Below are 20,123 nucleotides of genomic sequence, written 5' to 3' on the forward strand. Positions count from 1 at the left end.
AGGAGGGGAGGGGGATAGGTCTAGCCTAGAGAGCATGGTGTATTGGGTAATGGCACGCAGCAGCCTGGGTAGAACCCGGGAGCAGCCTTTCCAAGGTGACGTTGTGGGGAAGGTGCTCTGGAAGTCATCCTTTGCTTTCCCTCTTGCCCTGTTGCTCTCAGTACTAGAGGCACTGGGTGGATGGGTTTATTCTTTTAGCCCTTATATTGATTGTTTCACAAAGATGGTGTAGAGCACTGGGCCCCAAGCTTTTTGCCACCAGGGACTGGTTTCACGGAAGACAATTTTTCCATGGGGATGGGGTGTTGGAATGGTTTTGGGATAAAACAGTTGCACCTCAGATCATCAGGCATTAGATTTTCATACGGAGTATCCAGTTTAGATCTTGCATGCGCAGTTCACAGTAGGGTTGGTGCTCCTGTCAGAATCTAAGGCTGCTGCTGATCTGACGGGAGGCAGAGCTCAGGTGGCAATGCTTGCTCAGTGCTTGCTCACCTCCTGCTGTAGGCCCGATTCCTGACAGCCACAGTGGTTGGGGACCCCTGGTGTAAAGGACTGGTCTGGTTTCACTCTGAAGTCGCACTGTCTGGTCTGAGTCCCAGCTCTGCCACTCGTCAGCTTGTTACTTGCCAGGAACATTACTTAGCTCCTCTGTAGGTATCTCAGTCTGCAGGCATCTAAAAAGCTTTGCTTACCCCTCTCCCCTTCTCTCCTCCCCCACGCTGGACCAAGTGGTAGCTACTAGCAGCATTGTTATGGTGACAGTTACTTGAGAGTGTGTGGGCAAAAGTGTTCTGTAAAGAGCAGTGCAAGACTGTGTGTTAGGCTCTGTTTAGCAGTAGGCTGAAACGGTTATGATGCCTTAGAAAAGGTGGAGGGGTTGGAGTTGGCTTTTATTTTGCAATGAACTTGAGCTTTGAAGACTTAGGCCTGGCTGCAAACACCACAAAACCAGGCGATTTGTGCCTCCCTTCCTGCCTTTTATTGGTGCTTATTTTGGGGCAGTACTCATTGTCTTGGTTAGCCTGGCCACTGGGCCGCTTTCTTCTTGTAGTTGGGTGTGGTTATGGTTTATGCCTGCTAAGTACCTGCTAGGCAGTAGACGTGAGGTCCCCTTGAGCTGTGCTTTTATGCATCTAGGGAAAGCATAATTCCCATAGGTATATCTTAATGTGGTGTTTTGATGCTTGTGAATTACCAGATGTTCTTAACAGGTTCGTTAGTTTTGTTGTGAGTAATTTTCTTTGAGTAGTGCTGTCTGAGGTTGCTGGTTATTTACTCTGACATTGGGGCAGGCATAATTGCTTTGACTTACAAACATTAATTATTGCAGTCACTGGAAGCTATTTGAGAGGTACTTGTCACCTACTCAATGATTTGCTTTCATTCCCATGCTTTTAAAGAAATCTGCAGGGTAGCCAGCAGGCATGTTTGGGGCTGGGAGTGGGAGGGGGTTGGCAAGGCTTTCCAGAATTGGACAGGCGAACATTTGAATACTTCTCTTCATCTCCACGGCTGCCACTTCAGTCCTTTCAGTTCTGGCCACCATCGTTTTTTGCCTGGATGACTATAATAGCCTCCTGTCTTCCAGCTTCTTCTGTTGCCACCTCTGACTCCTTTTCCACGTAGCATGTCTGCATTCCCCTGATTAATACCTTTTTAATAGATTTTTTTTTTTTTTTTTTAGCATGTCTGCATTCCCCTGATTAATACCTTTTTAATAGATTTTTTTTTTTTTTTTTTGCTTGTGAATTGCAGTCTTGTTCTGTTGCCCAGGCTACGATGCAGTAGTCATCACAGCTCACTGCAGCCTGCAGTTCCTGTGTTCATGTGATCCTCCTGCCTCAGCTTCCTGAGAAACTGGGACTACAGGCACGTGACACCATGTCTGGCTAATTTTTAAAATATATTTCATTTATTTTTTGAGATAAGGTCTCACTTTCACCCAGGCTGGAGTACAGTGGTGTGATCACTGCTCATTGCAGCCTCAACCTCCTGGGCTCAAGTAATTCTTCCACCTCAGCCTCCCCAGTTGCTGGGATTACAAGTGAACACCACTGTGCCTGGCTAATTAAAATTTTTTTTAGGCCGGGCGCGGTGGCTCAAGCCTGTAATCCCAGCACTTTGGGAGGCCGAGGCGGGTGGATCACGAGGTCAAGAGATCGAGACCATCCTGGTCAACATGGTGAAACCCCGTCTCTACTAAAAATACAAAAAATTAGCTGGGCATGGTGGCGCATGTCTGTAGTCCCAGCTATTCAGGAGGCTGAGGCAGGAGAATTGCCTGAACCCAGAAGGCGGAGGTTGCGGTGAGCCGAGATCGCGCCATTGCACTCCAGCCTGGGTAACAAGAGCGAAACTCCGTCTCAAAAATTTTTTTAAATAGTGATGTTGTCTTGCTGTATTGCCCAGGCTGGTCTCAACCTCATAGGCTCAGGTGATCCTCCTGCTTCAGTGTCTGTAAGTGTTGGGATTACAGGCATGGGCCACTATGCCCAAAACATTTAGCATGATGTTTTTGGAGTTTCATCCAAGTTGTTGCCTATATCAATAGTGCATTCCTTTTTGTTGATGAGTGGATATTCCATTACTTAAATTCCATTACAGAAGTATATAATTCCATTATAGGAGTTTGAGACAGACCTAAGCAACATGTCAAAACCCCATCTCTACTAAAAATACAAAAATTAGCTGGGTCTGGTGGCGGGTGCCTATAACCCCAGCTACTTGGGAGGCTCAGGCAGAACAATCACTTGAACCCAGTAGGTGGAGGTTGCAGTGAGCTGAAATCACGCCACTGCACTCCAGCCTGGGCAACAAGAGTGAAACTGCATCTACCGCCACCACAAAAAACAAACAAACAAACAAACAAAACAAAACAAAACAAAAAAAACCCAAGGCTTTCACAAAGCATATCCAGTTAAACTTTTTTTCTATTATGGAAGGTGGTTTTAGTATTATTTCTCAGAACTCTTCCTTGCCTAACTCAGGTTAGGTATAATTTTCTCTGACATTTTCTTCTAAACTTTTTATAGTTTTAAATTATTTTACATTTGTTTGTGGTCCAATTTTAATTAGTAGTTGTATGAGGTGTGAGGTATCGGTTGAAGTTTATTTTTCTTGTGTGTATGAATGTCTTGTTGTTCCAAAATCATGTGTGGAAAAGACTGTCCTTTCTCCACAAGTGCCTTCCTACCTTTGTCACATCACTTGCTGTGTGTGGGGGGGGGTTTATTTCCCTGATTCCTTTTTCTTTCTTGGTGTGTGTCTGTCATTTTGCCTGTATGACATTGGCTTGAGGGCTGTAGCTTTACAGGAAGTCTTAAAAGTGGGCAGTATGAGTCTTCCTGCTCTGTGCTGCTTTTCCAAAAATGATTTTGGCTATTTTCATTTCTTTGTCTTTCCATATGAATGTCGCAGTTGGTTAGTCTATGAAAAATCCTGTTGGGATTTAGATTGGGCTTGCATTAAATTTATAGATCAATTTGGGGATAATTGATACCTTAATTGTTTTGAGTCTTCTAAGCCATGAACCTGGTATTTCCAGGTGTTTAGCTCTTTTTTGATTTCCTTGGTTAGCATTTTATAGTTTTCAGCATGTAGATCTTGGTTACATTTTGTTAGATTTATTTGAATTTGTTTCATTTTTTGGAGCTATTATAAACGATTCTTTTTAAAAGTAATTTCTCTTCTAATTGTTCATTGGTAATGTTTAGAAATACAGTTAATATTCACATTTGACCCTGCGTTCTATGACGTTGAAAACCTCGGTTATTCTGTGACCATTTTTGTTAATTTTTGGGATTTCCTGTGCAGACAGTCATGTCATCTGTGAATAGGGAAAGTTTTAGTTCTTCCTTGCTAATCTGTAGGGGTTTTTTTTGTGGGTGGTAAGGGCCTTATTTCCTCATCTAGAATCTATCATGCTGAATAGGAGTAGTGAAGGAAGAATTGCTTGACTTGTTCTCAGTCTTTTGGGAAAATATTCAGCCTTTCATCATTGTGTGTGATGTGACTGTAGGATTTGGGGGTGGGTATTTCTTTAAAAAAAAGGATTTCGGGGTGGGTATTTCTTTAAAAAAAGGATTTCGGGGTGGGTATTTCTTTAAAAAAAGGATTTGGGGGTGGGTATTTCCTTTTCCTATAGTCAGACACATTTGGCTCACTGCAACCTCCACCTCCTGAGTTGAAGCAGTTCTTGTGCCTTAGCCTCCCGAGCAGCTGGGATTATAGGCGTGCACCACCGTGCCCAGCTCATTTTTGTATTTTTAGTAGTGACAGGGTTTGACCATGTTGGCCAGGCTGGTCTCGAACTGCTGACCTCAGGTAATCCCCACCTGAGCCTTCCAAAATGCTGGGATTACAGGCATGAGTCACTGCCCCTGGCCTGGGGGTGGGTATTTCTAACCTTACCCTTAATACATTTTAAAAAGTGCTTTGTTGGAAAATTAAATAAAAAATTCCTATTTTATCATATAGAAATGAGTACTGTTAACATTATGGTCTGTATGTTTCCAGTGCAAACATATACCTCTAAATAGATATAAGGGGTTATAGTAAATATACTTTGTACTCTGGTGCATTCAGTTAATGTTATATCAGTCTATTATAAATGTTCATCCCTGGGGCTAAAGCTACATATTTATCATAACTTTGACAGTCCCATAGCATCCTATTAGAGGAGGATGCACTGTAACTTTTCCACCCACTCCTACATTAAAGACAAATAATTTGTAACCAGTGTCTTTTATATTCACAACATCTTTCTTTTCTGAATACGTTTGCTAGAAGTGGAGTTGCTAGGTCAGAACGTAAACAGTTTTTGAGGCTGTTCATTCATATTTTCTAAAGCTCACCTGTGACCACTGCTTACATTTATGAGATGCCTGAGGGGGTTGGAAGCAAAGGATTGAGCTCCATAACTCGGGGAAAGTTCTTAGCATCTGTTAGCAAAACTAGCTGGTCCGGAGGATCCTGTTCACATCTGCACAGGAGTCTTAACCACCCAAGAGATTGTGCAGACCTGTGGTCTTCCTTGCTCACCTTGCTTCTGTCTTGTTGAGGCTGACAGGCTTCGGGGGATATAGTTGTGCTGGGGTTGAAGTCCCTGCTGGGGGGTGCTCAGCCATTATTTCTATGTCTCTTTCACACATGCTCAGAAGGTTTCTGAGGACTTTCATAGGTCAAATGCATTTAATTATCTGATCAATTTCATGATCTCATGAGGTGTCACATGAAAAGGCATTTTTATTTGATCATAATGGAGACCTATGTAGTGATAAGAGCAGTAAGTTCTTTGTGATTTCTGTCTACAAATTCAAGTCCTGTCGGTTGCAAATTAGTCATTTAAATTCTGGGAATTATTTTCTTGGGATGGTAACATGCCAAGTTTAAAAAAAAAAAAAAAAAAAAGCTAGGGTGAGGGAAAAGCTCTCTGGTTGGCTGTGTTCCTGCTCCCTCTCCCTGTACCTCAGGCCTGGTTTGTTTTACTCATTGGCAAATCTTGTCTGACTGCTGTGGGTCTTCAAATCTGTGTTCCATCCTAAGAGATGCTCTACGGCAAAGGAATCTCAGGAGCAAAAGTTACAGAATAGTGGCGTGCATAGAATTACACACGCTGTGCCCTGGTTCATTTCCTGGTTGTGATATTGCCCTGTAGTTACATAAGATAAACCTCTGGGGGAAAGTGGGCCAAGGGTATGCATGACCTCTTGGTGTGATCTCTGTTACTTCCTTTGAACCTACGGTTGTTTCAAAATAAAAATGAAAAAATGAGGCCCAATGCCTGTAATCCCAGCATCTTGGGAGGCTAAGACAGGTGGATCGCTTGAGGCCAAGAGTTCAAGGTGAGCCTTGGCAATGCAGGGAGATCCTGTCTCTACAAAAAATATGAAAGGATTAGTTAGGCATGGTAACATACCCTGGTAGTCCCAATTACTCAGGAGGCTGGACCCAGGAGGCTGAGGCTGCAGTAGGCCATAATTGTGCCACTGTATTCCAGCCTGGGAAACAGAGCAAGACCCTGTCTTAAAGCCCCCCCAAACCCAACAAGACGTAGTACATTCTGGGGGTCAGAGGCAGAGCCAGTTTCCTCTTGAAGTGGTCAGCATGCCAGCCAGATGTTTGAGTTTCATTCAGAGGGATTTCAGTGGTCCAGAGACCTGAGAGTGTTAATTTCTCAGAAAGTCAAACAATTTTGCTGGTACAAAGTTGGCTGGGGTGAATTTGTGGCTCCCGAAGTTGTCCATCCAGTGGCTGGTTTGTCATCATTTTGATGGATGTCTGATTTGTTTTAGAAACCTTGGTTTCGTTGTGTTAGGTTTTTTTTTTTTTTCTTTTTAGATGGGGTCTCTTCCTGTTGCCCAGGCTGGAGTGCTGTGGTATGATCTCAGCTCACTGCAGCCTCCGCCTCCTGTGTTCAAGGCGATTCTTCTGCCGCAGCCTCCCAAGTAGCTGGGATTACAGTTGCGCAACACGACGCCCTGCTAATTTTTATATTTTCAGTAGAGACAGGGTTTCACCATGTTGGCCAGGCTGATCTTAACTCCTGACCTCAAGTGATTTACTTGCCTCAGCCTCCCAAAGTGCTGGGATTACAGATGTGAGCTACTGCACCCACCCTGGTGTGATTTTTAGATGGAATCTTAACACACTATTAAAAGATTCCTTCAAAATAGTAGAAAAGCAGCTATTTGAAGCATTTTAGTGCTGGTCACAGAGTTGAAGTTGAACAGGGAAGCTGAGGATCAGCCTGACTACTATAAGCAAGTGAGAGGAGTCCTCGCCGCCAAACATTGACATGGCTTGTGTTGGCCATGGGGCCTCTCGGAAAATGTTCTTCAATGAACTATGGTTTAGAAATGTGTATAAATTGCTTTCTTTCCCTGGTTTTAAGATATGTGACTTGAATTCACATGTGGAGACTGGGAGTAGGCTGAGCTGCAGGATGATGGCTAAAGGAATCCTAGAAAACATGCTCTATAGTCTAATGGCTCAAGCCTGTAATGCCAGCACTTGGGAAGGCTGAGGTGGGTGGATCATTTGAGGTCAGGAGTTCAAGACCAGCCTGGCCAACATGGTGAAACTCTGTCTGTATTAAAAATACAAAAATTAGACAGACGTGTTGGTGTGTGCCTGTAATCTCAGCTACTCGGGTTGCTGAGGCAGGAGAATTGCTTGAACCTGGGAGGCTGAGGTTGCAGTGAGTCAAGATCACCTCACTGTACTCTAGCCTGGGTGACAGAGTGAGACTCTGTCTCAGAAACAAACAGACAAACAAAAAAACATGCTGTACAATCCCCATCAGGGAAGATTTTCTCTCGTAAACGTTTTGAGGGCTTGTTATTTAGTTTCAAACATTTGCTATTCATGTCACAGATGGAAGAAGTGCAAACACCTGTGGAGGCATCCATGACAGGCTTTGTCTAGGATGAGGGGATAACTAAGGGACTCCCTTGTGGCTTACTTTCTCCAGAGCCTCGAAGATAGGGTTCTCAGGTCTATGGTAGTGTCTGCGTTTGATTCCGATGTTTTTATCTGCCAAAATACAGCACAGAGAAGCAAAATACAAAGAAAATGCTGTTGTCGTGGGCTGAGATGTAGTCAAATGCATTGAAAACAGACACTCAGCCCCAGGGATGAGCAGTCTCAAGTTTTTCAACTAAGTCAGTGTTTGGTGTATCTGTACCAGTGTGTGGTATTTCCATTCGTAAATAGACTGAGAGGCTTACTGTGGTGCATTATTACATGAGATGACCCAGTCTCAGAAAAATTGATACTATCCTGTCTTAGAAGCTCTGAATATATTGGATTGATAGTGATTGTTAGAGCATGGAGGAATGCCTGAAAGGTATATACTAGGTTTTTACCATTGGTTACCGTGGGGAAATGTTGAAGGGAACAGTAAACAAGGGAAAAAAATCCTCAAACATTGTGTGAATACACAAAGCAAATTGATGTGAAGAATGTTTAATCCCCCATAAAATTATTTATAATGTGTGTGTGCACCTAGAGAAATAATAGGATGGATATAAAAATGTTAATGGGGTTTATTTCAAGGCATTGGGGTGTTTGCATGTGTTTGCATTTCTTCTTAAATGTGTTCTGATTGGGTATTTTGCAATGAACATTTTTATTTTTATAATCACAGAAGAAACCCAGTCTCCAGCTCTTTTCAGTGCAAGGAAAGAAAAAATATAGCACATTGAAAGGCACTTAGGCTAAAGACCTGAGGTGTAGGGGGTGGGGGCAGAAATAGAAAATGTGGAAGAGGTATTTCCCTCTCGTAGAGCTGGTTGGAAACCAAGTCTGAATCTTAAAGAAGATGGCACAAAGTCCTCACCTGGGGGCAGGGAGACCTCGGTTCAGATCTTGCTAGTATGTTTTACTGGCGTCCTTAGTCAGAAACCTTACTCATCCAACTCCTGTCCTGTAAAATGAGGAGAATACTGCAGGCCATTGTGCATTTTTCTACTCAATGAAGCATCTTTCCACTGAATGACGAATGAATGGACAAGTGAATGGACGGATGCATGCTTGATTCAGAGAGACATATGTAAAGCCTAAATCCTCAACAAATGGCAGTTTTTTCCCCATTGATCCTCACATTCTGTTGTCAGCCAGTGTATGCAGGAAGTGAATTCAGTAGGTGGGGTCCTGTCATAACCTGGGTTCTGTGTTCCTTAGTGTAATCTTACATGGGGGTGGATGTGGACTTGGTCAAACTGTTTCTCCTTATGCCTCAATTTCCTTATTTGTAAAATGAAGGTTGTGTTAGTGCCTTGGAAGGATTCAAGGAGATGCCATACAAACACTTGACATGATGCCTGGCAGATAATAAGTGTTTACTATATGTCACAGTTGATGAAAAGATTAAGAGCATTCCCTAGGGTGAATGCATAGTACTCAGTACATGCTTTTGTAAATGGAGAGAAGACTAGAGTTCCTGACACTGAATAAACATCTGATAGATAGGTAGCTTCAAATACTCTAAGCACAGCCTGTGTACATGTTCTGAATTTGTGGACACTGAAACCAATTGGTGCTTTTCTGTCTTGTGAAAGAACAGTTCTTAAAGGCATTCTGCAAACGTGCCCTTGGTAACAGCCTTCTCCTGTGATGATCTCTAAACCATGAGAATATATTAACATTTATAACATGCAAATTTTTTTTTTTTTTTTTTTACACAAATTTACCACCCACCCCCTCCCCTTGCCATGGGTCCACGTTGTCACTTTTTAAATTTATATCTTTTAACGTTTTTTGTACCTGCAGGGAAAACGAGGTGCTCAAAGTCCAGCTGAAGAAGTATGTAGGAGCTGTCCAGATGCTGAAAAGAGAAGGTCAAACAGCTGACGGTGAGGGGGAACCTGAGCCCGGGTTGGGAGGGGCTGGGCTTTTTTATGAACACCCCTACCTGGCAAACAGTAGACCTTGAACATGTGATGAGTGCATTTGTGGATGGATTAGGATAATGGTGCTGCTCAGGATTCCAGAAAATGAATCGGGTGGAAAAAACCGATGCATATTCCTGCAACATGTGTGACTAATATTGTAAGACTCATTTGCTAGACTATTAGCAACAGTTGTATATATTTGTGTACTTAGGGAATTTTATGTCCAGAGTCTTGAGACAGTTGCATGGCAGTGAACTTTGTGGTATGATGAAGTCACAGCAGACCATGAGTGCAAGCAACAGAAAGCCAAGATGGTAGATAATGAGAGCGGTGCACTTAGGCTGATCACGTTCCAATCCTAGCTCTGGTTAAGTTTTATAATCTCTCTGCACCTCAGTTTTTTCCTCTGTACAAAGAGGTTGGTTGACAGTGCTTTCCTCATGAGGCAGTTCATGTGGACATCTTAGCATAATGCCTACCACAGTATAAGTGCTGGATAAATTTTAGCTATTGTTATTGTTACTATTAATCAGAAATTCCAGTAGACAGAAGAACATCATGATGATCTCACCAAACGAGGTAGGGCCATGTACTGCTTCTAAAATCTCCTAAAATATTTCTCAGGGCAGCCTGAAGAAAAGATTTTAAGCTCTGGCTGATGTGTTTTTCCAAAAGGCCATAACAAAATTTCCTTAAAGACAAGCTCATAGATTGTGACTGTTTTAACAAACGGTGGGCATTCCACATTCACAGATTTTTTTTTTTTGAGACAGAGTCTTACTCTTCTGCTCAGGATGGAGTACAGTGATGCAATCTCAGGTCACTGCATCCTCTGCCTCCCAGGTTCAAGCAGTTCTCCTGGCTCAGCCTCCCAAGTAGCTGGGATTACAGGTGTCTGCCACCACGCCCAGCTAATTTTTGTATTTTTAGTAGAGATGGGGTATCACCGTGTTGGCCAGGCTGGTCTTGAACTACTGATCTCGAACTACTGATCTCAGGTGATCCACCTGCCTCGGCCTCCCAAAGTGCTGGGATTACAGGTGTGAGCTACCACACCTGTTCGTCATGTTTTCAGAGTCAACCAAACTGAATTCATGTTCACGTGACTGCCTGACCTCTTGGAATTCTTTTCTCATATGTACCAGGACATCACAACAGTTTCATAAGGGTGTTCTGAGGGTTTTCCAAAACAATGAATGCAGAGTTTCTGGTATGCTCCCTGTCGTATAATTAATGGTTGTTATTTTCCTGTGTGATGGAGACAGGAGAGGATTGGAATCTGGCTATGGCTTATTTAGTAGTAGAATAAAGACATGAATGTTTCTGAAGCTTGTGTATTTCTTTTGGTTCCCATTTGATCGGAATCAGCTTATTGGTGATACTATTTTATAACATGCCTTGCTTCGTTCATATTTGGTGTGTATCTGTGGTCATTCTGGGGTTTATCAGTGCAGAATTAATCTTCTTTCTCTGTGGGCTCATGCCCTTTTCATACAGATACTGTTATTAGGCCCTGAATTCATTTCATTATACAGAATTATTTATATGTTGGTCTTCTAAGTGTTTACCTCTCATCTCTGTTTCCTCAGCAACTGACTTTTTAGTCATTCATTACATATTTTGAATGAGTAGTATTTGTCTAGCCCTTTTACCCTTTCCAAGCAAGTTCAAATGCACTCTGATTTGACTCGGTAACCTTGTGATGAGTAGGTATTTTTCCATTATTTTAAAGTTTGTTATTAGAGGCTTAGGAGAGCTTAAGGGGCTGGTACATGTATCTGTGGAGGAAATGAACTCCGGCATTTTTCTGCAAACCTCTCATACTTTGCATTATAAAGTTTTTTAAAACTTTACTATGCAGAGGAATTGCCTGGGGAGCCCATTAAATATGCCTCTCTCCAGGAACCTGCCTCTGGGAGTTAATCCAGTGGATTTAGGATGAGGCCCTAGATTAGCACGTCTAGTTATGTGACTCCAATGCAGGTGACCTGTGGACCGCACCACCACCTTTTGTGAAATCTGCATGTTACTTACACAGAACGTGGATTCAATACAAGACAAAGTTGGGTTAAAAAGAAACACCACTGGGCTTGCTTTTGATTTGAAAACCTCATTGGTACACAGTGCATTTCTAAGTAGGAAAATTTTGAGCATGATTCTCCCCAAATGGGCCTATGGGACCTACAATGTACAGAATGGTTTTTCATGGCAGCTGAAGGTCCATTTCCCTAGACCCATGCTGAGTGCCCTGAGCCACAGCTAGGTATGAGCCATTTCAGGATGTAGTTACAACAGCTCTGACATGGATTAGAGCCGAGGTGGTTACATACATACCGCACCTTCACCCAGCAGCAGTCTCTTAGTCTTCTTTCTCTGAGCTTGTAATTCAAGACCATGTCACCTTCTCTGTGAGTTCTCCTTCAGTGGAAGGTTTCTAGGAAAACCCTCAAGTGTGGACATGTACCTGTGTTTCATTGTTGCTTGTGTAAGTCCTGCAATTTAATCCTTCTCTCACTTTAAATATTAGCACCAGCTGTGTGCCAGACACACAGCCTTATTAAAAGACAGCTCTTTGAAAAATTGCCCCCTGGCTTCAATAGTTTATTGTCTAACTTCAATTGATGTCACCTATTACCCAAAGAAATTGGAACTCACTCCTCAGCCCCAGCTAGTTACTGCCTCTGTTTGTTGAAATCTGTTGAGTGTGCATTGGCCAGGCTGTGGCAGCTCCTGGTGTTTGCGAGTTGGAGGAGCCAGGGGTAGAGAGTGATTGGAGAAGGGGTAGTTCTTTCTCCATCTATGATTTCCTTGGTTCCCAGCGTTGGGGCCTAGCTTCTCAAACTCTGGGTGGGAACTTAGATGTACTTTCTGTAATATAAACCTTTTAGTTTGAGGATATATAAAGAATGTTTTTGTCTTTTGGAAATAAGTTGTTGATGACATTGTGAGCTGTCAGTAGGGAAAAGAGTGAACAGCCATTTAAGCCCCAAATGCCTTCTGGGTTGAATAGATTGCTGAGTGCTATTCAGGGGTCACCACCTGCATTATTACATTCTTAAGGAAAATGCCTCCAGGATTTAAACAAAACAACTTAAAATGAACTTTTAGAATAGACATTGATAATCGCTAATTTTACAAATTTCAGATTCCCCCCTTCTTTTTTTCTTTTTCTGTTTGTTTGGAAGCCTGATCTAGTTCCTCAAAGAAAATAATTACTTAAGTAGCAAAATGAGGACTGGAATTTGGGTATCTTCATTACATAATGGAAAGAGTTTCTCCCCCACAATGTGGTCCATAAGTGAGGTTGGTTTATTTGCCTCTCAAGTGCTGTTTTTCCTTGGTGATGTCAGATTTGCAAAAGCTTAGACCTTTATTTGTGCTTTTGTGTGTCTCTCCCCTTAGGGCAGGTTGTCCTGGTGCTCTTCCTTCAGGGTTAGAACCTTGGTGTAAGGGCTGCCATATCCATGAGGAACTCGCCTGGCAGTTCCACTTCCATTGTAACTCTTACTGGTCATTTGATCAATTCTGTTGTTAATGGTGTTGGACACCCTCTCTCCTCTCCAATGTAGGGAATTTTCACTTACGGACAGAGAGCAGGAGATCACTGTGAAAAGTCATGCTTTCGTTTTGGGCTTATTGCTGAAATTTCAAAACAAAATGTTTTCAAGTTGGCTTCCTGCTGGCAGAGGCCCCTTGGCAGCTCCCTGAGGGGTCTGGGGAGAGCAGGTGCATCACGTCAACCTTAGGGCTGTGTGGACAAGACAGGCTTATTAGGAGCGGACTCAATTAGCCAAGCACATAGACAGTGATAGACACCAGAATACTTGACTCAACAGTAGTGAGACACAGGGCTGTTGGGTAGACCAGAAGCCATGTCCTTTCTCTCGCTCATATTCTTGGGAAGCTGGAGTCTCACCTGTTGGTACTTGGAAAGTTGGAAAGGAGGAAGTAGTGGGGTGGTTCAGATGTTTAGTGGCATCGGGCCTGATGGAAGTGTGTCCAGCACTTGGAACAGGAAAGGTCTTTGGACCCTGGGAAGCTCTCACTTGGAGAGCCAGTTTCTGCTCTTTACACCGCCTTTTTCCTTTAAAAATTCATTCATTGATTCATTCATTGATTCATTCATTCATTCATTCATTCTTCTGCTCTTTACCATGCCTTTTTCCTTTAAAAATTCCTTCCTACCTTCCTCTCTCCCTCCCTCTTTCCCTCTTCCCCCCTTCTCCCCAATCCCGTGGAAGAGAGCTTTTTCTTTTTCTAGCTTATGGATTATTAGAGAGCCCTGAGTAGCGCCAGTTCTGCCTGGGATGTCAGTTGGCATTGAGGGAGCAAGGTTGGCTGTTACATGAGATGCTTACATGTTCTGTTCTTATCATATAACAAGTGGTCAGCAAATTCTAACTTTGTTTTAATGTGTAGCCATGGTTCTTCTCTTTCCCCCTCAAGTTCTCTATAAGAAATAGATGCAGGAATTAGACTAATGTGATCAAAGTAACATTTTCATTACTGGCGGTCGATTGGAGACTCGGGCTTGGCCTTAGACCGCTGATTTCCATAACTAGACCCGATAATCTCTCCTGTGAGGTGTCAGTGGGTCTTCAGAATTACTTCTCACTCATTCAGGGCCTAAGGGGAGAGAGTCCATGGGGGTGTTTTAACTTTTTTTTCCTTTTTTTGAGACAGAGTCTCGCTCTGTTGCCCAAGCTGGAGTGCAGTGGCCTGATCTCAGCTCACTGCAACCTCCGCCTCCCAGGTTCCAGAGATTCGCTTGCCTTAGCCTCTGGAGTAGCTAGGATTACAGGTACATGCCATCATACCCAGCTAATTTTTGTATTTTTAGTATAGGTGAGGTTTCGCCATGTTTGACATGCTGGTCTCGCCCTCCTGACCTCAGGTGATCTGCCTGCCTCGGCCTCCCAAAGTACCGGGATTACAGGTGTGATCCACCATGTCCGGCCTGATCCTGTCTCTAAACAAACAAAAAAAAAAAAAGGGGAAGGAAATAGAGTCAGTTGTTACTCATTTATTTCTGCATTTATGGAGAGTCTTGTACTCCTAGGTTGCAAAAAAGAAAAAAAAAAAAAAAAAACCCATGTTGGCCTTCTGCCATCCTGAACTTTACATAATAAATACGCATTGTCCTACATTGCCAGGTTTGTGGTAATTTGTTATAGCAGCAGTGGGAGACTAATACACACAGTTAAACAGAGCTATTAATTTTATCTTAGATGGATGTGGACGTCATTTTCATTTCATCATCATCCTTTGGAGATTGTGGTGGGAGGCTGATGTTATAGAAATCAGGATATTTTGGTCAGAAGTTCCTGGGTGGACACACTTGGTGCCTCAGAGGAGAGCTCTGGCTTTTGGTTTGTAGCCACACCTGGGCTGGGAAAACCTACCTTTTCTGCCCCCTGCCCCATGCGTTGTCTGCTTTTCTAGCCAGGGGAAGCCCTTGCCCCATTTGTGCACTTACCCGTCTTGGATTGCCGATGCCAGCCCTGGTGGCCAGCGCCCTCTAGATATTGGAGGTAACGTCTTTGAAGTTGTGTAGTTTGGCCCCACGGTTAGGTGGACGTTGGTGTCATTCTTTGGGTGTGGTCAGTGGTTGGATTTGCAGCTGAGAGGCTGGTTACTCTGATGTTCCCACAGCGAGGATGTTCCTATGGAGGTCTTTGCTGCAGAACGGAACCATGCTAGGTGGTAGGCTTCTCCGGGACTCTTCCCAGGAGCATTTGTCTGACAGTGTACTCTATGTATTAAAGAAGAAATCCTCCTGCTGGGGTTGGCCACACACGACTCCAGATAGACAGGGATCTGTCCGTGTCACATGGCTTGAGTGACTTCCCCATCCCCTGTGGGTAGTGGACATCTGTGTCCTCTGTGCTTGGTCCACTTTTCACTTGACCAGTGTCCTCGCTCACTGTCAGTCCTGTGATGCCGGTGGCTTCATCCTCGGCCCTGCACTTGACCTCAGCTGGCTGGTTCTGGCTAGATCTCGGGGCTTTAGTACACAATCAACAAGAATTCTTTTTTCCTGTTGAGCTTGAAGACTGGGGCCGCTGTAGTCAGCTTGTCTACACATGGAGCTTGGGAATGAGGTCATCACACAGAAAGAGCAGCTGAGCTGAGAGGCAGAGAGAGAGCGAGTTCTGATCCTGTCTTTAGGGCCCCTGAATCCAGCTGTGCCTGGCGTGACAGTCCCACCCTGGACTTTTTGGTAATATGAGCAGTCATTTCGCCAGCCTCCCCTGTTCTATTGTCAAGCTTGATTAGATTTCTATAGCTCATGTGTTCCATGGCAAATTATTACCTCTTTTCTGGATGCAGGCCCGTCCATCCTTGTACAGGGTGATTATTTCTGTGGAATTGTCTTTCCAAGTACACAGTGTTTGCTCCTGTGCTGTGAGACTCTTCCTCCCACCTCCCCTGTTACTGGATACTGCACTGTCATAACCATTCTTGGCCACTGTAGCATAGTCCTGTTTTGTAGTGATGGATTTAAAAGCCATGAGCTCTCCTCGGTATCCCCACTTAATTAATCTGCAGTCAGCCCAGGGAGAGAGGGAGGAGAAATAGACCATTGCTGGTGGCCATCAAAAGAATCAGCAGTCAGGACAGGAGACTGAGTGGCAGGAACTTGACAGATGAGGGGGCCTTAGGAACAATTTAAAAAGTTTGTTCTCGGAAACAAAAGAAGGAAAAAATTGGGAAGTCATCAGCCTCTCTGGTGTGCTGTGTCTTTGCTGTGTGGTGTGCTCAGCGGTCCCCACTCCACACCTTCGTGTGGCTTGTGCTCTGACTGGGGTGCCAGGTTCCCTGGGGTGAGCTCAGTGATCCCCATACCACACCCGCATATGCTTCGTGCTCTGGCGGGGGCGTCAGTTTCCCAGGGGTGAGCTCAGCGATCTCTGATTTCGCATCTGCATATGCTTTGTGTTGTTCCTGGGGTGTCAGTTTTCCTGGAGTGCACCCAGCAATCTCTGTTCCACACCCACATGTGTGTAGTGCTCTGGCTGGGGTGTCAGTTTCCCTGGGCTTCCAAAGAATGGGGCAGGGCAGTTTAGAAGCCTGATTTGATTGAAGATGGATATCGTGGGTAGATGATTCCTGGAGACTACAGTGTTTCAGGGGAGCTTGCAGCATAACTTTTTATTCCTTTTTCTGAACCGTTGCAGACTTCAGGGTATCCCCACTTACATGGCCTACTGTTTCCACCCACTGTGTGCACAGAGGCAAAGATGTCTTTGTTTGAGGCAGTCTTCTTTGGTTGCAAGGAATAGCAAGGCACAAAAGCTGGCTGGCTGGTGTGTGTGTGTATGTGTGTGTCCGCAGTGGAATAAACATGGAACCTCATAAATCCCTTCACTCTGCTGTTTACCATTCATGATTTTCCAGTCCTGATTTCTTGATGATGGCCTTCAGTGCTTGTGATCTGGCTCTTCCCTAAGTTCCAACGTCATCTCCCACCACCCCCGGCCTTGCTGTCTCCAGCCCAGCCACAGTGACCTTTAGGCTGATCCTCTAACACGCCAGGCTGGTTCCTGCCTCAGGCCCCTTGCATGTGCTGCCCCTCTATGGGGATGCTCTTCTCTGATCTCTGCATGGCTGGTTCCACCTTGTCATGCGGGTCTCCACTCAGATGCCACCTCCTCCTGACTGCCCTGTCTTACCTTGTGCCTCCTCCCTCATTCCATCTCTGTCTTTTGTCTTCATCACAGCACTTACCAGGCCCTCAGCGTACGTATCTTGGTCGTTAATTTTCTTGCTTTTTTCCTCCCTGTGCTCTACCTTCCAGTGTACAGTCCACAAGAGCAGGGATTTTGCATGTCTTTTCCCCTGCTGTGTTGAAGGTGCCTGCACAGTGCTGCCATGGTATGTGCCCTATAAGTGTTTATAACATAAATGAATACAAATCAAACAGGGGCTGTTGGCTGTTGTTGGATCTCATGGCCTTTAGTTGATTCCAGCTCCATTGCAGCTGTGGAGAGCCTAGTAGTAGACTAATTCATAGATCTTCCTTCTAGTGCCACCCAAATAATGTGGGGCACCCCCATGTAACTGTGTTTTTCAGTTGTGCCTCTAGCTGGATTCCCCTGGTCATGCGTGGCTTTTGCTTCTAGTGACCACGGTTAGCATTTCACCTTGACCCTACCCTCGTTGCATTGTTTAGAGCTCTTGTGATGACAAGAGTCATAAAAACTGATTTAATCTGTCTTAAGCAAATAAGAGAGAAGTCGAGGACGATCTACCTTCAGGGATGGTTTGATCCAGGGACTCGAACAATATCATCAGAAGTTATTTTCTTCCTTTCTTCAGTTTCTCAGCTCTGTTATTTTTTATTGTTGGGAATGATATGCTGGTAAATGTTTAACAGCTAGCTCTCTGGGGAAAAAAAAAAAAAAAAGCCCTGATTTAGAATGTTTGCAGATTTCCATGGTGTAAATCCTCCTGCTATGTCTGATTTCAAACTGTCAACATGATGTCACTGTCTGCAGTGTTGGGAAGAGATGCACACAATGAGCTCCCATGAGTCAGCACACAGGAGCTGCCAGACCTCACTGTGCTGGGCGCCTTCTCAGCCAGGTGTTCTCCTTGAGGTGGCAAGAGCTTGTCAACAGCTGTAGGTTTAGTCTTTCTGGCAACCCCAGCAGGAGAGGAGCTTCTCTTCTCTGCTGGTTTTCTTAGGGTCCCAGCTTTCCATCTCTTCACCTCAAAGAGCAGTGGTTCTCAGTATTGGCTTTTAATGGAGTCACCTGGGAAGTTGTTGAAAAGCCCTATGATTGGCCCCATCCAGACCCCAAAATCAGTAGTGGGACCTAAGAATGAGGATTTTTTTTTTTTAAAGCTTCCCAAGTGATTCCACTGTGCATGTTGGTTTGGAACCACTGTCTTGGAGGATATCACTTTCCAATTAATGAAGTTCAAGGTCAGCAAATATGCTACAAATGTGCTGATACTCTGATTCTTGGCCAGCGTTTGATGTTGTAAAGTAATCAAGGGTGCATTTTTCTTCTTGAATCCAGATTTAGCCTCAGAATTTGTCTCTTCAGATAGGTACCATTGAGTTAAGAAGACCAGGGAGGCTAGGCCTGGCACGGTGGATATTTACCTGGGCGTGATGGCAGGCACCTGTAACCCCAGCTACTAGGGAGGCTGAGGTAGGAGAATCTCTTGAACACAGGAGGCAGAGGTTGTGGTGAGCCGAGATCACACCACTACACTCCAGCCTAGGCAAAAGTAAAACTCCACGTCAAAAAAAAAAAAAAAGACCAGGGAAGTTCAATGGAAGGTGTTCACCACCCCTGTGTGAGTTAACCCAGTGCCTTTACTGTGCCCCAGTCCCTGGCTCCTGCAAGAATCTGCCATGGGTATTAATTATATTTCATCCCTGTTCTCGAACCTTCACGTTCCACTGCAGCGTGCTACGTCACTGCTCATTGCGAAGCTGCTTTGCTGTTATTTTTGTCTCATGTGCCCTATCACAACCACTTTACAACCCCACTCTTGGCTCATCCAGTCTCCTCTCCTGGAAACACCGCTTCCTTTATGCTTGGTCACACTGGATGTTGCATTTGTGGCAAGATCCACTCCTCACCTGTCACCTGAAAGAAATCAGATTACTTGGATCTTTCAGTTTCCTAAACCCCTGTGGTGCTTGCTGCAAGCAGTAACTAGAGTCTGGCATTTGCTTTTTGCTACCCTGGGTTATTTTGTGGTCACATGTCGTGTGGATGTGTCTATTCTGCTACACTGTGTGAGTACATAGTGGGCAGTGTCTGGAACTTAGAAACTTGCAGGGTTTTTTTTTTGTTTTTTGTTTTTTTTTTAAGCAAGTACACAAAAGATGCTTAATAAAAACTTGTTACCAGTGTCTATCCAAGTGACTCTCAGGAGTGATTTCAGAGCAATGGATGTTGATGTCTGTGGAAACAGCATTCCCTGAGAAGGGAAGCAATTTTAGGGAAGCAACATTTCATACGACTTAAGAGCAGGGAGCCTATTATTATCATTCTCCTTTCTTCCAGAAGTGACCACACTGCTCTGCTCACATTCTGTTGGTGAGGACTGGTCATGCAGTCCCACTTGGTTGCAGATGGGTCTCAGAAGTGTTCTCTCTGGCTGGGTAGCTGCTTTGCACAAGAACGCTACCCAGTGGAAGGGGAGCATTGAGTTGTGTCCGGCCATCTCTGCTGTTCCTGCTGGGGCACTCATTTAGAGGCATGTGGTCTCCATCCTCTCATTGATATGTGTGGCTCTTCAGAAAGAGACCTGATGCCCTAGATGCTTACTTTGGGGTTGTGCTCTTGGGGTGTCAGAAGGAATGCCTGATAGCTTGTGAGGGTCTGTGGTAGGAAGGGTGTCCAATAATGTGCTAGAGACATGTCTCTCAGATATGCTAAGTCACACCTACAACCCCAGCACTTTGGGAGGCTGACCTGGCACAGGATGATTACTTGAGCCCAGGAGTTCCAGACCAGCCTGGCCAATAGCCTTCAGTGAGGCATGATTGTCCCACTGCACTGTAACCTGGATGACAGAGCAAGACCCTCTCTCTGCAAACAAACAAAAAAGTTAGCCAGGTGTGCTGGTGCATGCCTGTTGTCCCAGCTGTGTGGGAGGCTGAGGTGGGAGGATAGCTTGAGCCCAGAAGGTTGAGACTACAGTGAGCCATGGTCATGCCACTGCACTCTCGCTTGAGCTATAGAGTGACCCTGTGTCTTCAAA

General features: G+C 44.4%; 1 protein-coding gene across 5 annotated transcripts in view; it reads left to right on the top strand.

Annotated features, from left to right (window-relative positions):
* The window catches only part of SNX29 (sorting nexin 29), a 589,908-nt gene that overhangs the window by 209,009 nt on the left and 360,776 nt on the right, over positions 1-20,123 (top strand). For all 5 annotated transcript variants that reach the window (XM_017540017.2, XM_037742524.1, XM_017540015.2 and 2 more), the window contains one exon: positions 9,274-9,356. In XM_017540017.2, the coding sequence (XP_017395506.1) occupies positions 9,274-9,356 (83 nt within the window). The remainder of the gene's footprint in view (positions 1-9,273; positions 9,357-20,123) is intronic.

Source organism: Cebus imitator, unplaced genomic scaffold, assembly GCF_001604975.1.
Source record: "Cebus imitator isolate Cc_AM_T3 unplaced genomic scaffold, Cebus_imitator-1.0 Scaffold122, whole genome shotgun sequence".
Lineage (NCBI taxonomy): Eukaryota > Metazoa > Chordata > Mammalia > Primates > Cebidae > Cebus > Cebus imitator.